At 35.8% G+C, this 18,010-nt stretch overlaps 2 protein-coding genes and 1 long non-coding RNA gene across 3 annotated transcripts; 2 read left to right on the forward strand and 1 right to left on the reverse strand.

Moving 5' to 3' along the window:
* The first annotated feature begins 669 nt into the window (after nucleotides 1–669).
* LOC110782574 (uncharacterized) lies at nucleotides 670–2,094 on the forward strand. The gene has a single exon (XM_021986740.1). The coding sequence runs from the start codon at nucleotides 670–672 to the stop codon at nucleotides 2,092–2,094; it is 1,425 nt and encodes a 474-aa protein (XP_021842432.1).
* Nucleotides 2,095–6,861: 4,767 nt separating this feature from the next.
* Nucleotides 6,862–16,539, reverse strand: LOC110782687 (uncharacterized). The gene is made up of 4 exons (XR_008932666.1): nucleotides 16,385–16,539; nucleotides 15,346–15,591; nucleotides 9,228–9,307; nucleotides 6,862–9,127 (listed from the first exon to the last, which is right to left on the reverse strand). It is a non-coding gene; the product is annotated as an uncharacterized lncRNA (long non-coding RNA).
* LOC110782686 (uncharacterized) lies at nucleotides 10,055–14,413 on the forward strand. Its single transcript, XM_021986899.2, has one exon. It carries the CDS (start codon nucleotides 11,279–11,281, stop codon nucleotides 14,192–14,194), a length of 2,916 nt encoding a protein of 971 aa, XP_021842591.2. The 5' UTR covers nucleotides 10,055–11,278; the 3' UTR covers nucleotides 14,195–14,413.
* Nucleotides 16,540–18,010: the final 1,471 nt, after the last annotated feature.

Here is an 18,010-nt window from a genome sequence, read left to right on the forward strand (position 1 = left end):
CGGCCGTCGGTGGTTCTACCTCAGGTAAGTCCTAATTTTATTTTTTTTGAATTAATATATTAGAAGCTAATTATTATTTCAGTAATAATCGTTGCTATGTTTAGGTTTGTTTGATAATGTTATTAGGAAGATCATGCTTAGGTTTGTTTGATGGGTTTATGATCATGATTACCATGAATTATATTTTTTTTATTGTTAATGTATTCCTAACCGCTAATTGAGATAGCGATGTTATGAATCATATTATTCTAAAACGATTATCCTATGATTTTTATTTTTTTGAATTGTTTATCGCTTAAAAGTGCTCTTAAAAGTCTGATATTTATGATGAGATATTGGTAAATGAGAATTGTTGGTAAATGAGAATTGTTGGTAAATTTGTACATTGTCAAGGAACGAATGACCAAATAACTTCCCCAAAAACATTGAATGGGAATCTTTTTTTCATTATATCCATGAATATGTTTATCTTTAAATAATTGAATTAATGGGACCTCCCCCTTCATTCTTTGTCTAGCAAGTCAATTGAATTAATTCGTTTTAAGCTCTTGATTTTTTCAATTTGGAATTTTAGTCTTCATTTCTCAAGTTCAATTGAATTGAAATTAGATTATGATGCCCCAAATTAGGGATTTATATTATTAATCATATTATTTTTTTGTTTAGAATATGGAGTTGCCGAACTATCCTATTTATTGTCATTGGGGAGGGGAAATTTTGCAAAGTAGCGGTGATGTTACATATAAAGGAGGAGAGCGAAAATTTGGGTTTGTCAATTCTCAAATGAGTTATGATGAGGTTTTGAGTAAGGTTTATGATCTTATGAGATGTGACTCGAGATATGTGGAGTTGAAGCTACTAATGAGGTATCCAATGATGTCCGGTTCATATGAAGCCATTCCGTTGGATGATGACAATTCTTTAAAAGCAATGTTGATCGCTATGTGTCAAACACAATCAACCACAATGCAATTGTTCATCGAGCAACTTCCAAAGCAACCTGAAACTCTATCTCACTTAGAATCCGTTCATGAAATGGATTCATGGGCAAGTCAATTTCCCTACTTGCCCTTGACCAATCAAAGTGGGTTAACGGGTTCATTCACAAGAATGCTTACTGATGAACAATATGTTAGTGAACACATTTCAGAGCTCACTTCTCCAACTCAAACACCACATGTAGAAGCTACAAATGGTGATCCATCTATGATGGTTTTCGATTCTCTAGATCAAATATGTGTTGATTTTTTTGGAGATGAAGCGGTTGGGGTGGATAGTGATGTTGATGAAGATGAAGATATACATGATGCTAATTACAAAGCTATAAGAGAAAGCGCTCCATCTCAAAATTTCAACGATGTAGCAGAGTTGGATCCGATTTTGCTTGATTCTTGGCGAACTTGGTCCAACAACCACTCTTTTGATGGTGAATTTGCTATTGGGCAAGAGTTTGATTCGTTGGCGCAATTGAAAGACATAGTCAAAACTTATTCCATAGCTAAAAATCATTCATTTAAGGTGTTGGAGAGTGAGCCCACAAAATACGCAGTGGAGTGTAAAAGAAAGAGTTCATGCAATTGCTTATGGAGGTTACGTGCAATCAAGGATCCTTGTCTTGCGTCATTCAAAATTGTGAGGTATAATGGCCCCCATGCAAGTAATTGTTTGGGTGACATAAAATCAATCGATCATCCTCTTCTCTCCCTTGATTTTGTATGCAATGAGATAAAAGCTCTTATTCGTGCCGATCCTTCTTTGAAAATCCGTGTTATTGTGCAAGCGGTGAAAGACAAGTTTAAGTATACCATCAATTACAAGAGAGCTTGGTCAGCGAAACAAAAGGATATTGCAAACATTTTTGGTGATTGGGAGCAATCTTACGAAGAGTTGCCTAGGTACATGCAAGCATTGAAAGAGTCTAATCCAGGAACCGTCATGGAATGGTGTACCTTGGCTTCTAATGAAGATCCTTCCGTTCACATTTTTTTGAGAGTGTTTTGGGCATTCAAGCCTTCCATCGATGGTTTTACGCACTGTCGACCCCTAATCACCATAGATGGAACTCATTTGTATGGTAAGTACAAGGGCACATAGCCATGGGTACAGATGCGAATTCTCAATTGTTCCCTCGTGCTTTTGCTATTGTTGAAAGTGAAAATGGTGAGAGTTGGAAATGGTTCATGAAATGCATTCGGCATTTAGTTACTCGAAGGGAAGGTTTGTGTGTCATTTCTGATAGACATGCAGGGATTTTGCAAACAATGAATGAGGTCAATAGTGGGTGGGAGGAGCCGCGTGCCCACCATCGATTTTGTACTCGTCACCTTGCCTCTAATGTCAGCACTCAGTTCAAGAATGCTTATGTGAAGAACCTTTTCGGAAAAGCCGCAGATGCTCGTCAAAGAAAGAAGTTTGATTACTACGTGGGAAGAATTGGTGAATTGAATGTTGAAGCTCATCAGTACTTGATGGATATTTCTTCTCATTGGTGGTTGATCCACCATGATGGTGGTTTTAGATATGGCGTGAAAACCACAAACATGTCCGAAGCTTTTAATGGGGTGATGAAAGGTGCTTGTAGTTTGCCGATAACCGCCCTTGTTCAGATGATGTTTTACCGAGTGAACTCCTACTTTGTTACAAGACGAGGTTGGGGTAAAAGGAGAATTGAAGAAGGCCACGATTTCGTTGAGAATGCCACAACAACAATTGAAATGAACATGGCAAAATCTGGTGCTCACCAAATATAGCCTAAATACACCTAAAATAGCTTAAATTCACCTAACATAGTCTAGAATAGCTTGAATTCACCTAAAATAGGCTAAAATAGCTTAAATTCACCTAAAATGGCTTAAATTGCCTTAATTCACCAAAAATTGCCTAAATTCACCAAAAATCGTCAAAATCCACCCAAAAGCGCCTTAAATGCTTCAATTCACCTTAATTAGCCTAAATCCACCAAATATAGCCTAAATACACCTAAAATAGCTTAAATTCACCTAACATAGTCAGAATACCTTGAATTCACCTAAAATAGGCTAAATTAGCTTAAATTCACCTAAAATGGCTTAAATTGCCTTAATTCACCAAAAATTGCCTAATTTCACAAAAAATCGTCAAAATCCACCCAAAATCGCCTTAAATGCTTCATTTCACCTTAATTAGCCTAAATCCACCAAAAATAGCATACATACACCTAAAATAGCTTAAATTCACCTAACATAGTCTAGAATACCTTGAATTCACCTAAAATAGGCTAAAATAGCTTAAATTCACCTAAAATGGCTTAAATTGCCTTAATTCACCAAAAATTGCCTAATTTCACCTAAAATGGCATATAATGGCCTAAATTCACTTAAAATAGCCTAAAATAGCTTAAATTCACCGAATATAGCTTAAAAATGCTTAAATTCACCTAAAATTGTCCAAAATAGCCTAAAATTGCTTAATTTCACCTAAAATAGCCTAAAATGGCCTAAATTCACTTAAAATAGCCTTAAATAGTTTCAATTCACCTAATATAGCCTAAAAATGCTTAAGTTCACCTAAAATAGCTTAAATTCACCGAATATAGCTTAAAAAGGCTTAAATTCACCTAAAATTGTCCAAAATAGCCTAAAATAGCCTAAAAGTTGCTTCATTTCACCTAAAATACCCTAAATACTTACTTTTTACTTATTGTAGATGACTTGGCAGCCATATTCAGAGACGGTACTTGGTTTACTACCCGAGATTTGTAGATGTGATAGAGATATATGGCGCTCAGTTGTACCGTTGATTTGCTTTGACATTGTTGAGTACCACTACCCAAATCGAGTGATGCGTCAGTTTGGATTGGAACAGTCAGTTCCCGTTGCGTGTGACACGAATGTTGATCTTCATAATGTGGATCGACGACATAAAAACAAGAAGTTTGAAGAGATGCATCGCAAATATGTGGAGGAGTGGCGTGATCATGAGAGTCGGATTGTTCAAGGCACTCCTTTTTCCGGTCATCGTGAGAGGATGAAGGAGTATATGGATTGGTATTGTAGCATCACCAGACTCCTCCTCTACTCCCTCCATCTCTTACTCCTCCTGTTCGTACTGCATCTCCGCCAGCATCACAAGTTATTTCATCTCCTCCTTTGCAGCTTCTCACTTACCGTCGACAAAAGGATTGCACTGATAGTCATCGTCCCGAGCCAATTGCCGAGGAGGATGAGTCCTCATTTTTATCGTCCGAGCATGCAAAGAAACAACGTAGAACTTAGATTTGAGCTACATTAGAAACTTTTGTGTAATCTTTTGTTCTTTTTGCTAGTATTGGAATTTTTAGAAACTCATGTGTCATTATTAGAACGATTTTTGGAACGATTGAACTTTTGGAAATTTTTGGAACGATTAAAATTTTGGAATTTTTTTGTTTACATTCTTCTATTTTGTTGCCTAAGTATTATGGTTTGGTTGGTTGGTATGATTTGTGGAGGTTGTTGGGGTTGGATTATAGAGGTTGTTTGCGATCTTGGTGTTGTTTGCAGGTTGTTGGAGTTGGACTATTTGGCAGGAAGATCTCAGCCCATTTTCTGGTTGAACACTGGAAACTGCAAGTTTTTGATGCAGGCTGCATACTGAACCGCTATCTGAGATAGCGGTTTGGTTAAGAACTAAACCGCCATCTCAGACAGCGGTTTATGTTAATAAACCGCAATCTGAGATTGCGGTTTAGTTCTTAACCAAACCGCTATCTCAGATAGCGGTTCAGTGGTGAACCGGGAAAAAAAAATCAGTTTTCCCTTACTCTGGCTGACGTGGACGGTATGGTGGGAATTAACAAGAAAAGTAACGTATTTTGGGAATTAACGCATCTTTGTGCAATATTGACGGAAATCGCTCAAAAAAACACACACATTCTTAATTACTGTCGATAAATATTGTAATTAAGATGGATGTAAAATATAATGGAAAAATTACTTATTTTTCTGTCATAATTTTTTTTTATTTTTGCTAGATTCGTCTTAATGTGTATTTTCAAAATATTAATTTTTTATAATTTTTGCTTAAAGAGAATTAAAGATATTAATGATTAAAGTTGTGTCACTACAAGAAAATCAGTTTTTTTGCGACGGCCCTTTGTAGCAAAAATTAATTGGCGACTGAAACGACCAAATTTTGGGTTGTCGCAAATACCCTTGTCGCTATTTCATTTTTGCAACAATATTTTGCATAGTCGCAAATACTGCGACGGCATTGCGACGGCTTTGCGACTGAATTTTAAGTTTTTGCGACAAAAAATCTATTTAGTCGCAGTTTTTTGCCACGGTTCTGCGACTGAATTTTTTTTTTGCGTCTACTCATTTCCGTCGCCAAAATATAATTTATAGTCGGTAATTTTTGCGACTGAAAGGTCGTTTGAGAGACCCAAATATAGCGTCTAGTATTTTCAATTGCAGAAACTTAAATTTTAGTCGCAAAAAATTCCGGCTATTTTGAGACCTTATCTACCGTCTGAAATTTCCGTCGCAAAAGTTGCATATTTAGTCGCAAAATATAGCTTATTCATAAAATACTACCAATATATATTAAATATAAAATGCTCTTAAAACTACATACATTTTTTTTTGGTAAAATAGAAATTTTATTACCAAAATGAAGTAAAACAAGCATTATCCAAACAACGAAACAACACCCACACTTAAAGGTGCACAACCCGCAACCTTGGAAAAAGCACAAAAGAAAAACTACAAAAGAAACAACAGCACAAACAACATCAAAAGCAGAGCCAACAGAACACTGCAACCAGAACGAGCAACCTGAAACAGGCCACCACCAGCCCAGAGACACCAGGCCAGACCTGCAGCAGCCCCCTGCACCTGACCAGACTGCTAACAACAACAACAAAAACTACATAGATTTACAACAACAATATGTGAATATCCAATATGTGACATGCGTGAAAGTGACAAACGTTGCGAGTAAAAATGATCGAAGGAAGTAATTTTTTTCATACGAGTGTTTAAAATTATCCAAGTTAATGAGTACGGAAGATTTATGTTTTTTTAATTAGGAAATGACATAAGTGGGTTTTTAAATAGTAAGGTAAATTTCATCCAAAAAAAATGGTAAATTACTTAATAAATTCTTTTTGTGAATTTTTTTTGAAATGTTGTTTATAGCTTTATAAGGTCGTGTTTGAACATTATTTGGAGATGAATAGGATCAAACGAGTTGACTCAACTTTGTCTCCAATGCTTGAAATCCTTCATTCCATATTTCAATTCCAATAAGGCAAACTTCGAAGTTTTTGGGTCAAGATTCATGACTAGTGGACAAGATTAATATTGATGTAAACATAAAAGTTCGCTCTTGAAATCATATAAAATCCAAATGTCTAGCGGTCACACCTTATTTCAACAACACTAGAGTGTGGCCCGAGCGTTGCCCCGTAGTACTTTTAGTAGAGTTCATTTTTGTAAATATGTGCATATATATATATATATATATGAATGGTATCGTCATCAGATTGCGGTGGTGACACAAGATCAACGTTCTAATTTGAAGCCCCACTTCTGGAAATTAAAACAAAGACGAATCCTCTTCTTCATGATTACTTGATTATTCCCTAAATGGGTACTACTCCTACTTAATTAATCAATAGTTCATACTCTTTCAGGACAAACAATTACTACATCCTTTTCAAAATGATCTTTACACTTTTCCGTTTTAGTTTGTTTCACAATATTCTTTACACTTTGCTTTATTCTATTTTTGACATGAAAATTTACTATCTTACCCCTTTTATCCAATAGCATTTACAACTTTCCACTCATTTTCTCTTACAATATTCATTTTTTTTCTTCTATCTTTTCCTCTTCCTCGAGCTCCTTAATATCTTTTCTCATACATTTAATTTGATTGGTTTCACATTCCAAGCCGTACAATCTCCGGTTAATATGACATCTATCAAATGTCTCGTCTTACATGGGACAAAGTGAAAATGGGGGTTACAGGTTTTAGAGTCTTCCATTTCCAATTTTGTCAGTACTCAGTAGTCAGTACCCATCCATTTCACTGAATCATCCTGTAAAAGAATAAAAAAACCATTATCTATATCCAATACGGAGTACCAAAGGTCGAAAAGAAGGGAGGAATTAGCAAACAAAATTTGTAGGAGAAGACTAAAGCAAAGCCTGAAAGTTATTTCTCTTTCTTGACTATCTAGGTATTGACAGAGTGTTTGGAAGAGATGATTTGAATTGAGTTGGTGGAAAGGTAGAGTGATGGATCCATTCCCTTGATATGGATATAGATTGGGGGAATAGAAGAGGAAACACAAGACCAATAATCCCTTCGGCTCTCCCCCCTTTCCCACCGTAGCTATTCAAAGACATTGTTGAAGTAGAAATTGAATCATTTAGTCCCATTATCACAATTTTCAATGCCTTTCCTGTCACATATTTCCTATAATAGTATTTCCCCTAGCTATGCATACTACAATATTACAAGTTCATGCTTCTATTTCATAGGAAACTATCTCTGGCATATGATATCAAGTTGCATGATAAAATGACCAAAAAACGGTTTCAACACACTATCCTACAAATGCTGGCACAGCCCATTTGATCAGCACCCAGAAAGCTGAAGCCAATTACCAGTATGCACATCAAACTAAACCAACATGATAAACATTAATTGGAAAATGCACTATTCCTACCATGTTCCAATAAACTTTGAGGAATATCAACGATCTCCCAAGGGCCACAACCAGGTTACTACCTTTGCTAGCATGCAATCATTTGATATATTTAGACCTCCTCTTCCGTCCTCCTTCAAACCTTATCATTAATAATTGCAGGCAACAGGATGTTATTCTTTTTTTTCTTCAATATCAGACAATTCATGCTTCAGATCGATTTACTGTTATCCACTTGGCATTTGGTTTCAAGTTAGACAATACCAACATGCAGAAAAGAGGAGTGCAATTCAATATTGCAGCATGCTTCTGTCACAAACAGTAAATGGAATCACCTCCAAAAGTACTGAACCATATAATCTCTTTTCAATCATGGGCGCATCTATGCTGTAATATGGGTATAGAACTGCCAACCCGTTGCAAAGAAAGTTACAACAACCCGATCAAATCTATAACTATTTTACCTAACTCAAACACTATACCAGCCATCTTTCAAAGTTCGAGATATATTTTGGCAATTCTAAGAGAACATTCAAAATAAATAGACTCTATCAAGAATAAGTACACAGTTATGTTTCACTATTTCTATCCACCTAGTGCATATCCTAATACAATGTCCAAATTTGCCATCGAGTTCTTCTATACATGATTGAAGGCGGTTACATATACTGCCAGGTAGGAAAAGGGGTTGTGGAATGAGGAATGCATAATTTCCCTCAGTCTAGGACTAAATGTTCTAGAGTTATAGTGCTTATAAGCCCATTTTGTCTGCTTTCTGAACCTACATTATGGTATATAGCCAACAAAACTGCATCATATGAGCAACAATTCCAAATTCACCCCAATTTCACCCTGATGCTTTGTGCTTCTTGGTTGTTTTTCAAGTTTTGTAATTCTTGGTTGGGAAAATTTGGTAATATTAATCCAACCTTTGGCCGATTTTCTTTTATTAAGTCCACCTACGACATATTTTTTAATAATCCCACCTTTACTACCCAACGACTTTTATTGGGCCTAACAGGTAATAAACTTGTTGTAGACGGTAATATGTCTCTACGTGGAAGTACCCTCTCTCGATATATTCAGTCATTATCATCAATTCATCACCATCTCGTTGACTTTTTCACCGATTTTCGATCACTTGAGCCCAATAAAAGTTATTGGGTAGTAAAGGTGAGATTATTAAAAAATATGTCGTAGGTGGGATTAATAAAAGAAAATCGGCCAAAGGTTGGATTAATATTACCAAATTTTCCTTCTTGGTTGTTATTGGTTTCCGTGTTTTAGCCTTTTGGTAATAAAATTTCCTTTTATTAGCCAAAAAAAAAAAAAAAAAAAAATGAAGGTTACATACTTGATGAAAATATCATAATACTCGGGAATCCAAAGAAGCTAGCATCCCATCAACGTCTTTAATTGCCATTGTCGCCCGATGAACCGCTATCCATTCGCCAACTACACACAATTTTTCCCCAATTAGAAACCAAAAGTACAAACCCTAGAACTCAAAAACGATCAAATTATTAAATAAAAAATGATAAATGTGAATGTTAACCTTTCAGCAATCATCTTTAGTAATGGCAGATGAACCTTCAAGCGCATTTTTGAGTTTTGAGAGCTTCAACAGGTTTGTACCTAATTATTTTTATCCCAATTTTTGTTAAACCCAAAAATAAAAATGACAATGATGAATAGAAATTGGAAAAAATTGAAACTATGAATAAAAGGAGGTGAGAGAAAATTGGAATACTGTTTGAGTAAGCTTTCGATTTGTGCTCGATTTGAGTGATGATGGCTTCTGCATTTTCATTCCCATTGTTTTTTTGGTCTCAAAAGTAAGATTGGTCCCCTCTTTTGGTTTTGAAGTTTGGTTTCATGTCTTTAGACTGTCCCCCGTTGTTGGTTTCCCGTAATATATACTTCCTCCATTCTTATTTACATGACACAATTGTACTTTCGACACTATTCACACATGTTCCTTTGACTTAATTTTGTGATTTATACATAAGAAAAAAAAAAACATAATCGTGTGGGATCTTATTAGATTCGTCTCAATAAATATTTTTTAAATATCAATTTTTATAATTTTTTCTTATCCATAATAAAAGATATTAACTTTTGAAATCGTGCATTGGCAAACGTGCCTAAATAATTGCGTCATTTAAAAAAAAAAAATAGAGGAAGTATTTTTTAGGTTTTGTGCCCCTACTCTTCCCTTCGAGCTTGACCTGCCAGCAAAAGGGGAAAGAGCAACAAACGCCATTGCAGCAGCTTCATCTACCAGCGCCATCGGTCTGAACGATTACATGGTCCGGTATGGTTGGTCACAAATTTTCCCCAAATGTACAGCCCGGTGGGAAAGGTAACTCTGATTTTTCTCCATTTTGTTGTTGTTGAATACTAAAAGTGGTAACTTTCTGTTGATCTTCACACACCTGATCAATTTGCTCGAAATTTTGGGAAATATTTGAATTGTGATTTCTGAAAATTTGTCCATTTCTCATTTTCCATATTGACCATATATACTGTAGCAACGAAGAAGACTGCTCTCTATCACTTCCATGAATATGATGATGACCCATGGCTAATATTATATTATTTCTCACACTTACCTACTACCTCACTTACACCCCTACTCCCTATAAAAAAATCATTTAAAAATCCACACTCCCACTCACCACTCTCCACCCCTTATACATTTTCCACTTACTATATTAAAAAAATATCCCACTATTAACTACTCCCTCCGTCCCGGAATACTTGACCTGTTTTCCTTATCGGGCCGTCCCTTAATACTTGACCTGTTTCTAAAAATGGAAATATTCTAACAATATTATATTATTTCTCACTCCACCCCTATTAACCCACCTACCCCCTACTCCATACAAAAAATAATTAAAAATTCAACCCCTACTCTCTCCAACCCCACCCCTTTACACATTTTCCACTAACTACATTAAAATAATATTCCACTATCAACTACTACCTATTAAATTAAATAAGTCAATTCAAGTCCCTTAAACTCTGTGCCGGTCAAACCGGGTGGAGTATTCCGGGACGGAGGGAGTAACACCCATTAAATTAATAAGTTAATTCAAATGTATTAAACTCCGCACCGGTCAAACCGGTGCGAGTATTAAGGGACGGAGGGAGTAATAACTAATTTTACCGTAGAATTACAGGGAATGGAGAATATACCGAAAGTGAAAACCTTTGTCCCAAATCCCAACACACCCTCTGTTTTTGTTATTTTCTATTACAAGAAAATCCAATCCCATAATAATAATAATAATTCCATAAACACCCGGATGGATATTCAAAAAGAAATATTTTAAGAAATCCCCAAAAGTGGGTTTACATAATCATAAATAAACTGTAAAAGAAAATGTCACTCCACAAATTCAATCCCTTTTTTCACCCCTTTTCACACACACTCTGTATCTTTTCCTGTATATCCGGCCCTTACTACTCCAATTATTCACCATTTTTCAACACACCCTTCTGCTTCTTCTGTCTTTTTCTCACCCATTTCAATATCATCTTACCCTAATCTTCATAAAATAAAAAGTAAAAATACAGAGAAGAAATTAATTTCATCCACATTAAATGGAAGAAGAAGAAGATGCAAGAAATTTTACAAAAACCCATTTTTTTCAGCAACGTTACAATGCTAAATTTCAAGTTAATCCTAGAGAAAAAGGTAAATCTTGCTCACATTTCTTACTAAAATTTCTGTTCTTAGCTCTGTTTCTCTGTTTACTTCCTCTGTTTCCTTCTGATCCTCCTGAGTTTATTAGCCACACTGTTTTTGCTAAATCTTGGGAGCTTATTCATCTTCTTATAATTGGTATTGCATTGTCCTATGGATTGTTTTGTCGTCGAAAAACGACGCAAGTTCCTCCGAAAACCCAGATTTCTCAACCATTTGCACCTAATGTTCTTCAACATTCTTCTATATTTGACTATGAGGAAGGTAACCCATCTGGGGTTTTTGATAAAAATGTGATTCCAACTCAAAGTTTTAACCTTTCACACTATAGGACAGAGCCCTTTGTGGAGTTGAGGAGAGAGAATTGTAAAGTTTTCGATGAGAAGCCTTTAGGTTTGCCAGTTAGGAGTTTAAGATCAAGAGTTGTGGATAGTGATAGTGAAGAAGAAGAAGAAGAAGAAGAAGAAGAATGTGCTAGTGATTGTGACTCTGATTCTGACCTGAGTGGGAATAACTCTAGTAATAGTAAGTCAAGAAGTGGAATAAAGGAGAATTCGGAAGGGAATATGGAAGCTGTCAGATTGTCTGATTCAAGACCTACTGCTATGCGTAAATCACAGTCCGCCAGGACAGATTTTTTCATGGAAGATAGTGATAAACTTCAAGCTACACAATTAAACTCTGAGTATTTTAGGTCACCAGCACCAGAAGCATCATCTTGTCAGAAATTTTCTGGGTTGTGTTCTTGGTTGCCAGAGTCACCTAATATGGAAAGAGAGAATTCATGGAGGGGGAATAGTTTTTACACGCCCTTTTCTAATTTTAATCAAGTCAGTGATTTTAATTTGGTGGGTGTATCACCAAATTTAGAAAATGCTACCAATGTTTTCATGTCTTCAGCTGCTGTTCCCTCTTCAGTGCCATTTTCTGGTAATGATTTTGCATCAGGATCCAGGACATACAATTATGGATATGAGTATTGGGGTAGTCCCAACTTTGGAAAGGGAAATCTGGGTGTGGATAATTCTGGCTTTTTCATGCCTTCACCCAAAGTTCGTTCTCCAATGTCAATGTCGATTCCTGGTAATGATTTAGCTTCAAGGTCTAGACAATACAATCATGGGACTGAAAATTGGAGTGAATCGCCAATCTTGCCAAATGGAACTTTGGGTAGTGGGGTAAACAATAACATTTTTAGGCCTTCAGCTTCATTTCCGCCTTCAGTGCCGGCTTCTGCAGATACATTTGCTTCATCAGTAATAGCATCAAAGATTGCAGAATTCAATCATGGGTCTTCTCTCAATAAGATGTATGAGATGAGATCAGAAAACAACAATATGTCTTTGAGTGGGGAAAACAGAAACAATTTTGTGCCTTCAGCTAAGTTTTCTCCTTCAATGACCGATCCTAGAGATGATTTCCCTCCTTCAGTGAAAGCATCAAAAAGTGCAAAGTTCAAGAAAAGGGATGAGATGGGAACAGAAAACAGTAATGTGGCTTCGGGAACTTTTCAGGAAGGGACTAAATCTTATATCCCTCATTGTGATGTTCCACTTTCAGATGGTGAATCACCGAAGCTAGAGACTGCAAATTTGGGTAGTCACGACAAACCCAATTTTTTCATGAAGACAGATGAAGTCCTGGATCCTGTTAACGAGCTTGCTTCAACGAGTTCCATATTCAACCATGAGGCTTCTGCTAACAAGGATGAAGAAAGACCAGAAGGGGATACTGTTTTTGTTGATTCATTTTCTTCCTCAACTTCAAAGGTTGATGTTTCTCCAAAGAAGAATGAGCAAAGACCGATTCCAGAGAGATGGGACATAAATTGTTTTGAGATACCATTATCAGAAAATAATGATAGTGGAGACATTTTGCACCCTACACTTCCTGATTCTCCAGAAGCACCAGGATCTGGCAGTAGAATTTCCTGTCATCAGCAAGGATCACCACGGAATGAAGTGGAAGAAATTGTCCCAATGAACAACTTGGAGATAGAAAGTGTTCCAGAAGATATTCTAGGAGAGAACATTTCTTACAAGCCTTCCATACCTTCACCCCCACTTCAAATTCAAACACAAAGCAAAGATCTTGTAGTATCATCATCTGTTGAATCAAGCTCTAGGGCCGCCCTAGGAAATCAATCATTCCTTAGCGACGATGATGATGATCAAAGATCACCCGAGAGAAGGAAAGCTTTGTCCACGGCATCCCATTCTCCAAGGTTTAGTTGTGGCTCCTTCTTTGATAGAGATCTACGGAAGAGCTTCAAGGGTGAGGGAAAGGAAGTAAACAGGAAAACTAAGGCAGCAGAACATCAGTTTGCTAGAGGAGGCAAGTGTGGTTGGGATTGCTTAAATGTTAAACCAACTATGAATAAGGCTTCTTTGAAGGGGAAATCTGTACGAACAGTTAGGCCGAAACACCTGCAAAAGACTGATCTCATTGAACTTAAACTAGAAGAATATAATCAAGCATTGTCAGTAACAAACGGAGGAGACAGAAAAGGAGAGAAGCCAGAGACGGTGGTCATACACATTGGAATTAGTGAAAATTCAAATCGTCCAAAAGGGGAAAAGCTTAAAGGAATTGGTGGAACCTCTGTAGTTGTGGGATTGAGCTCAAAACAGAACTCAAATGATAAGGCTTCCGCTGTCGTTAATGATGATGTTAAGGAGGAGGTAAATGATAGTGAAATTGATAGGAAGGCTGACGAGTTCATTGCCAAGTTTAAGCAGCAAATCAGACTCCAAAAAGTAGCTCCAAGGGGTAACTCAAGCAGACAACATAAAAGATCCTTGTACCAAACTTGAAGCTGATATTGCAATTGTCCCTGATCCTATGATTTACTGATTTGTATTATCTTATTATTAAATCCCTTTTCATTTCTATGCTTTTTCCTAGTTCATGCATTCTTGATCAGATCACATGTAAAAATTCTCTATTATTGTTCTGGTTCATTATGTAGCTTCTATTAAACTAATCTTGGGGCTTTTAAGCTTAAGTTTTTTGGTTTAGTTGGTCCTTTGACAGCTTCATTTTACAGAAGTTACTCTTTTAAAGTTGGTCTTGATTCACTGTTAGAATATAGATGCTGAATGTAAAAAAGAAAAACAAATCTCAAAAATGAAAATTGCTTATTTTCATCACCCCCTCATATTTTCCTATTTTCTCCCTTCACACAACCAAACCAATATTCCACCCTTCACTCTTTTGGGGGGTATTTTGCCTTTTCAGTTCCTGCACTTATTTATTTTCTGTATTTCTGAACATCCTATAATAATTTCAAGTATTGTTTCTATTCTATATTTGTCAATACCTTAAAATGAATTTGATTAAAATAAAACCAGGTACAATTGTCAATGTCAGTTCCATATAATCACCACCATCCTGCTGTTGACAACTGCTCTTATTATCACCAATTATCTTCTGTGGTCAGCCTAATTGGCATCTATGTGACCTTTTATCAGGTAATGTATAAAACACTTGTAGAGTAACACCCCTAAGTTAGATACACCAAATTTCTGTTGTATGACCGCTACCAATTTGATCTTGTAAAACTTAATTTTGATACTGACGAAATTATTTCCAGTAATATATTTTGTCGAGCATGAACATTTTATGTTTCTTAAGTTGAACCTTTGTTATTCTAAATGGAGATCCTTTCACTAATCAACATGCTCTTACTATAAATGCTTAACAAATACTTCGACACTACAATCAAGGGGCGACCATGGCCATATGAAAACCTTCAAGAAGTCTTTCCCTATAATATAATACAAGGAGTATGAAAATATTATCACAATGACTACAAGTCTACAATTCAACAGGTAACCAGCTGGGGACCAAGAAAAAAAACGGTGCTATAAATTAATTCAAACCAGTTCCAGGAGGACTCTTGACAATCGATCATCCACGACTAATTAAGAAAGAAAATTTCGAAGAAAGAGGGAAGGAGTTTTACTTTTACCAGTGGCTCAAAGTTCTTTTTCTGGTTATCTTTCTCCTACAACTGATCTATCTGGTAGTTATGATGAAGCCGTCTTAAAATGCTTCATCGGCAGATGTTCGTCAAGGCTGAAAACGTTATTGGTTTCATATTGATTTATGTTTACTAGATTATATTCAGGGCTGTTCATGTCAACTCTACTATCGAAAAAATTTAACCAAAACTCTTGCTGCCCTGCATTCTGCACGCCTCCATGATGCACTGCAGTTCAAAGGGATTCCACAAATTATGCATAGTCAATGAGAGAATGAACCACATAAGCATAAATTTTCAACTTCTTATATGATTAAAAAGATGCTTGTGGTTGATGTAATACCCAATCTTCCTTTATGAATGCCATCTTCAAATTCTGTAGCCTATGCAGGAGTTGAACCTACATCGTTGTGTGTTGTCACACATTGCTCTCCCATATTGAGCTAATAGGCTAGATAAAGAAACAGGTGGTTGCAAATCTTCGCAAATGCTACACATACCCCGGGGCCGGGGTATGTGGGCCCTTACATACCCTATTCTTTGATTGGTTTATTATTGGTCCTACCCCTAAATAAAACCCTTTTCCTCCCAAAATGAAATTTCTTTAAGCTAATTTGGACCAATAAAAGACCAGTGTATGTGGGTCCTACATACCCTGGGTTATGTGTATCATCTCCCGCAAATCTTGCAACCCAAAGAGAATCACTCAATTGCAAATTGGTAACTCGCTTCAAATCTTGAACTGCAACTAATACTTTTTTGTTAAACTAGCATGATGGTTGTTTTTTATTTATTTATTGTAATAAACTTTATGGGGCTGATTTTAATTTTAAGTGAAACAAATTAGTGGGGCATAATTTAAAAAACTCAAAATCAACCAACTAATCTCAATCGAAAAAATGAGATTCCATCAATTGATCACCCAACAAACCAACAACAACAAAAGCCCTCAATCAATTGCATATAAAATCACAAATTCTCGAAAAATTAAACAACTTGGGAAAGAAATTGACGAGATAACCTGCGATTGATGTAGATTGCGCTTTGAAGGCAGAAGGTCGATTACCGGAATCTTCTTGTACAAAAGTGGGTTTCCGACGAGGGTAGAGAATTGGAGTTTTGTGGGGATGAATATGGAGATTGGTCGATAAGGCGTGATTAGTTAGAAGAACTCATTGACCATAATGGCTTGTCCAAAAATGAAATATAGAACTCCCTCCGTATTTATTTAGTTAAGAGATACACTGATACGGGTATTAAAAAGAAGAGTTGATTGAAATAAAGTAATAAAATAAGTGAGATTAGGTTGTAGTTATGAAATTATTTATTTAATAGGGTGATGGGACATAAATATATTAGATATATTATTTAATTAGATAGTGGGGTTGATAAGTTACTAAAAATGGCAAGTGTATCTCTTAAATAAATACAATCGGAAAAAACAAATGCATCCCTTAAATAAATATAGAGGGAGTATTTCATAGTAATTTCAATAGAATGGGTAAACTACAAAGGAGAGAGAGAAAAAGACGGAAGAAAAAATAAAAAAATGGCTGAAGTGGCAGAAAACTGGAAAAGTGGGCAGAAAAGAGAGAAGTGGTGCAACAGGGAATTATTATACCAACGAAGTTCATTTGGTATTATAAAGTACCAAGTATATAACCTACAATACTAACCAGCGTACTAGCGAGTGTGTAATTGCTACTCCCTCTGTCCCGGAATACTCGCAACGTTTTGATTGGACACGCTCGCCAATGCACATATTTGTCCACCAATATCTTTAACTACATATTATAAAAACTTATAAATATTACTCAGGAAATATATATTAAGATGAAGTCAACAATATATTATATAATAACATTTGTTTTCATATAATTGAAATAAAATAGGGTCAAAGTGAATTATGTAAATAGTGCAAAAAGTCAAACATTTTCGAGTATTCCGAGACGGAGTGAGTATTATAAAGTACTGAATGTAATTGGTAGTACCAACAAAGTGCAGGTATACTAACGAAGTTCAATTGGTAACAAATGCCCCTATAATGGTACAAAAAAAATACCATTCATTATATATTCTCATTTCTCTCTCCTATGCATCTCTCCCTTTCTTTTTCTTGCCATCACTTTCATTTAGCTACTTTTTCTACTAGAGTATCTCTTCATGTCACTTTCTTCCTATATTTTTCCCTTTTTTTATACACCTTTATGGGTTTTTATTTTTACTTCTCTTTTTTATTTCATCACTTTGTATTACTCCGTATTATATTGCCACTCTGTCATTTTTGACACAAGCCATTATGGGCGTAGGAATGACAATGGGTCTAAGACCCGATCCAGATCTGGTTGGACCAGTCCATTTTTAAGGGTCTGGGTCCAAAAAAATTAGACCCTATGGATTTGAGACGAATCTGGATCTTTGTTCAATGGGGCGGGTCTGGATCCGGGTCCAAGAATTACAGACCCAGATCTAATCCAGATCCGACCCATATATATAATTTTTTAAAAAAATATATGAAATGTAAATATAATACAATCTTTACGTGCTTAATTTTATTCATATCTATTATACTAAACTATTTAAAAATTGTTTGACGTGACATATAAATATAATATTAGAAACTTTAAGTATTTATTGTATTACAAGG

The sequence above is a fragment of the Spinacia oleracea genome, chromosome 4 (genome assembly GCF_020520425.1).
Source record: "Spinacia oleracea cultivar Varoflay chromosome 4, BTI_SOV_V1, whole genome shotgun sequence".
NCBI classification, from domain to species: Eukaryota; Viridiplantae; Streptophyta; class Magnoliopsida; order Caryophyllales; family Amaranthaceae; genus Spinacia; species Spinacia oleracea.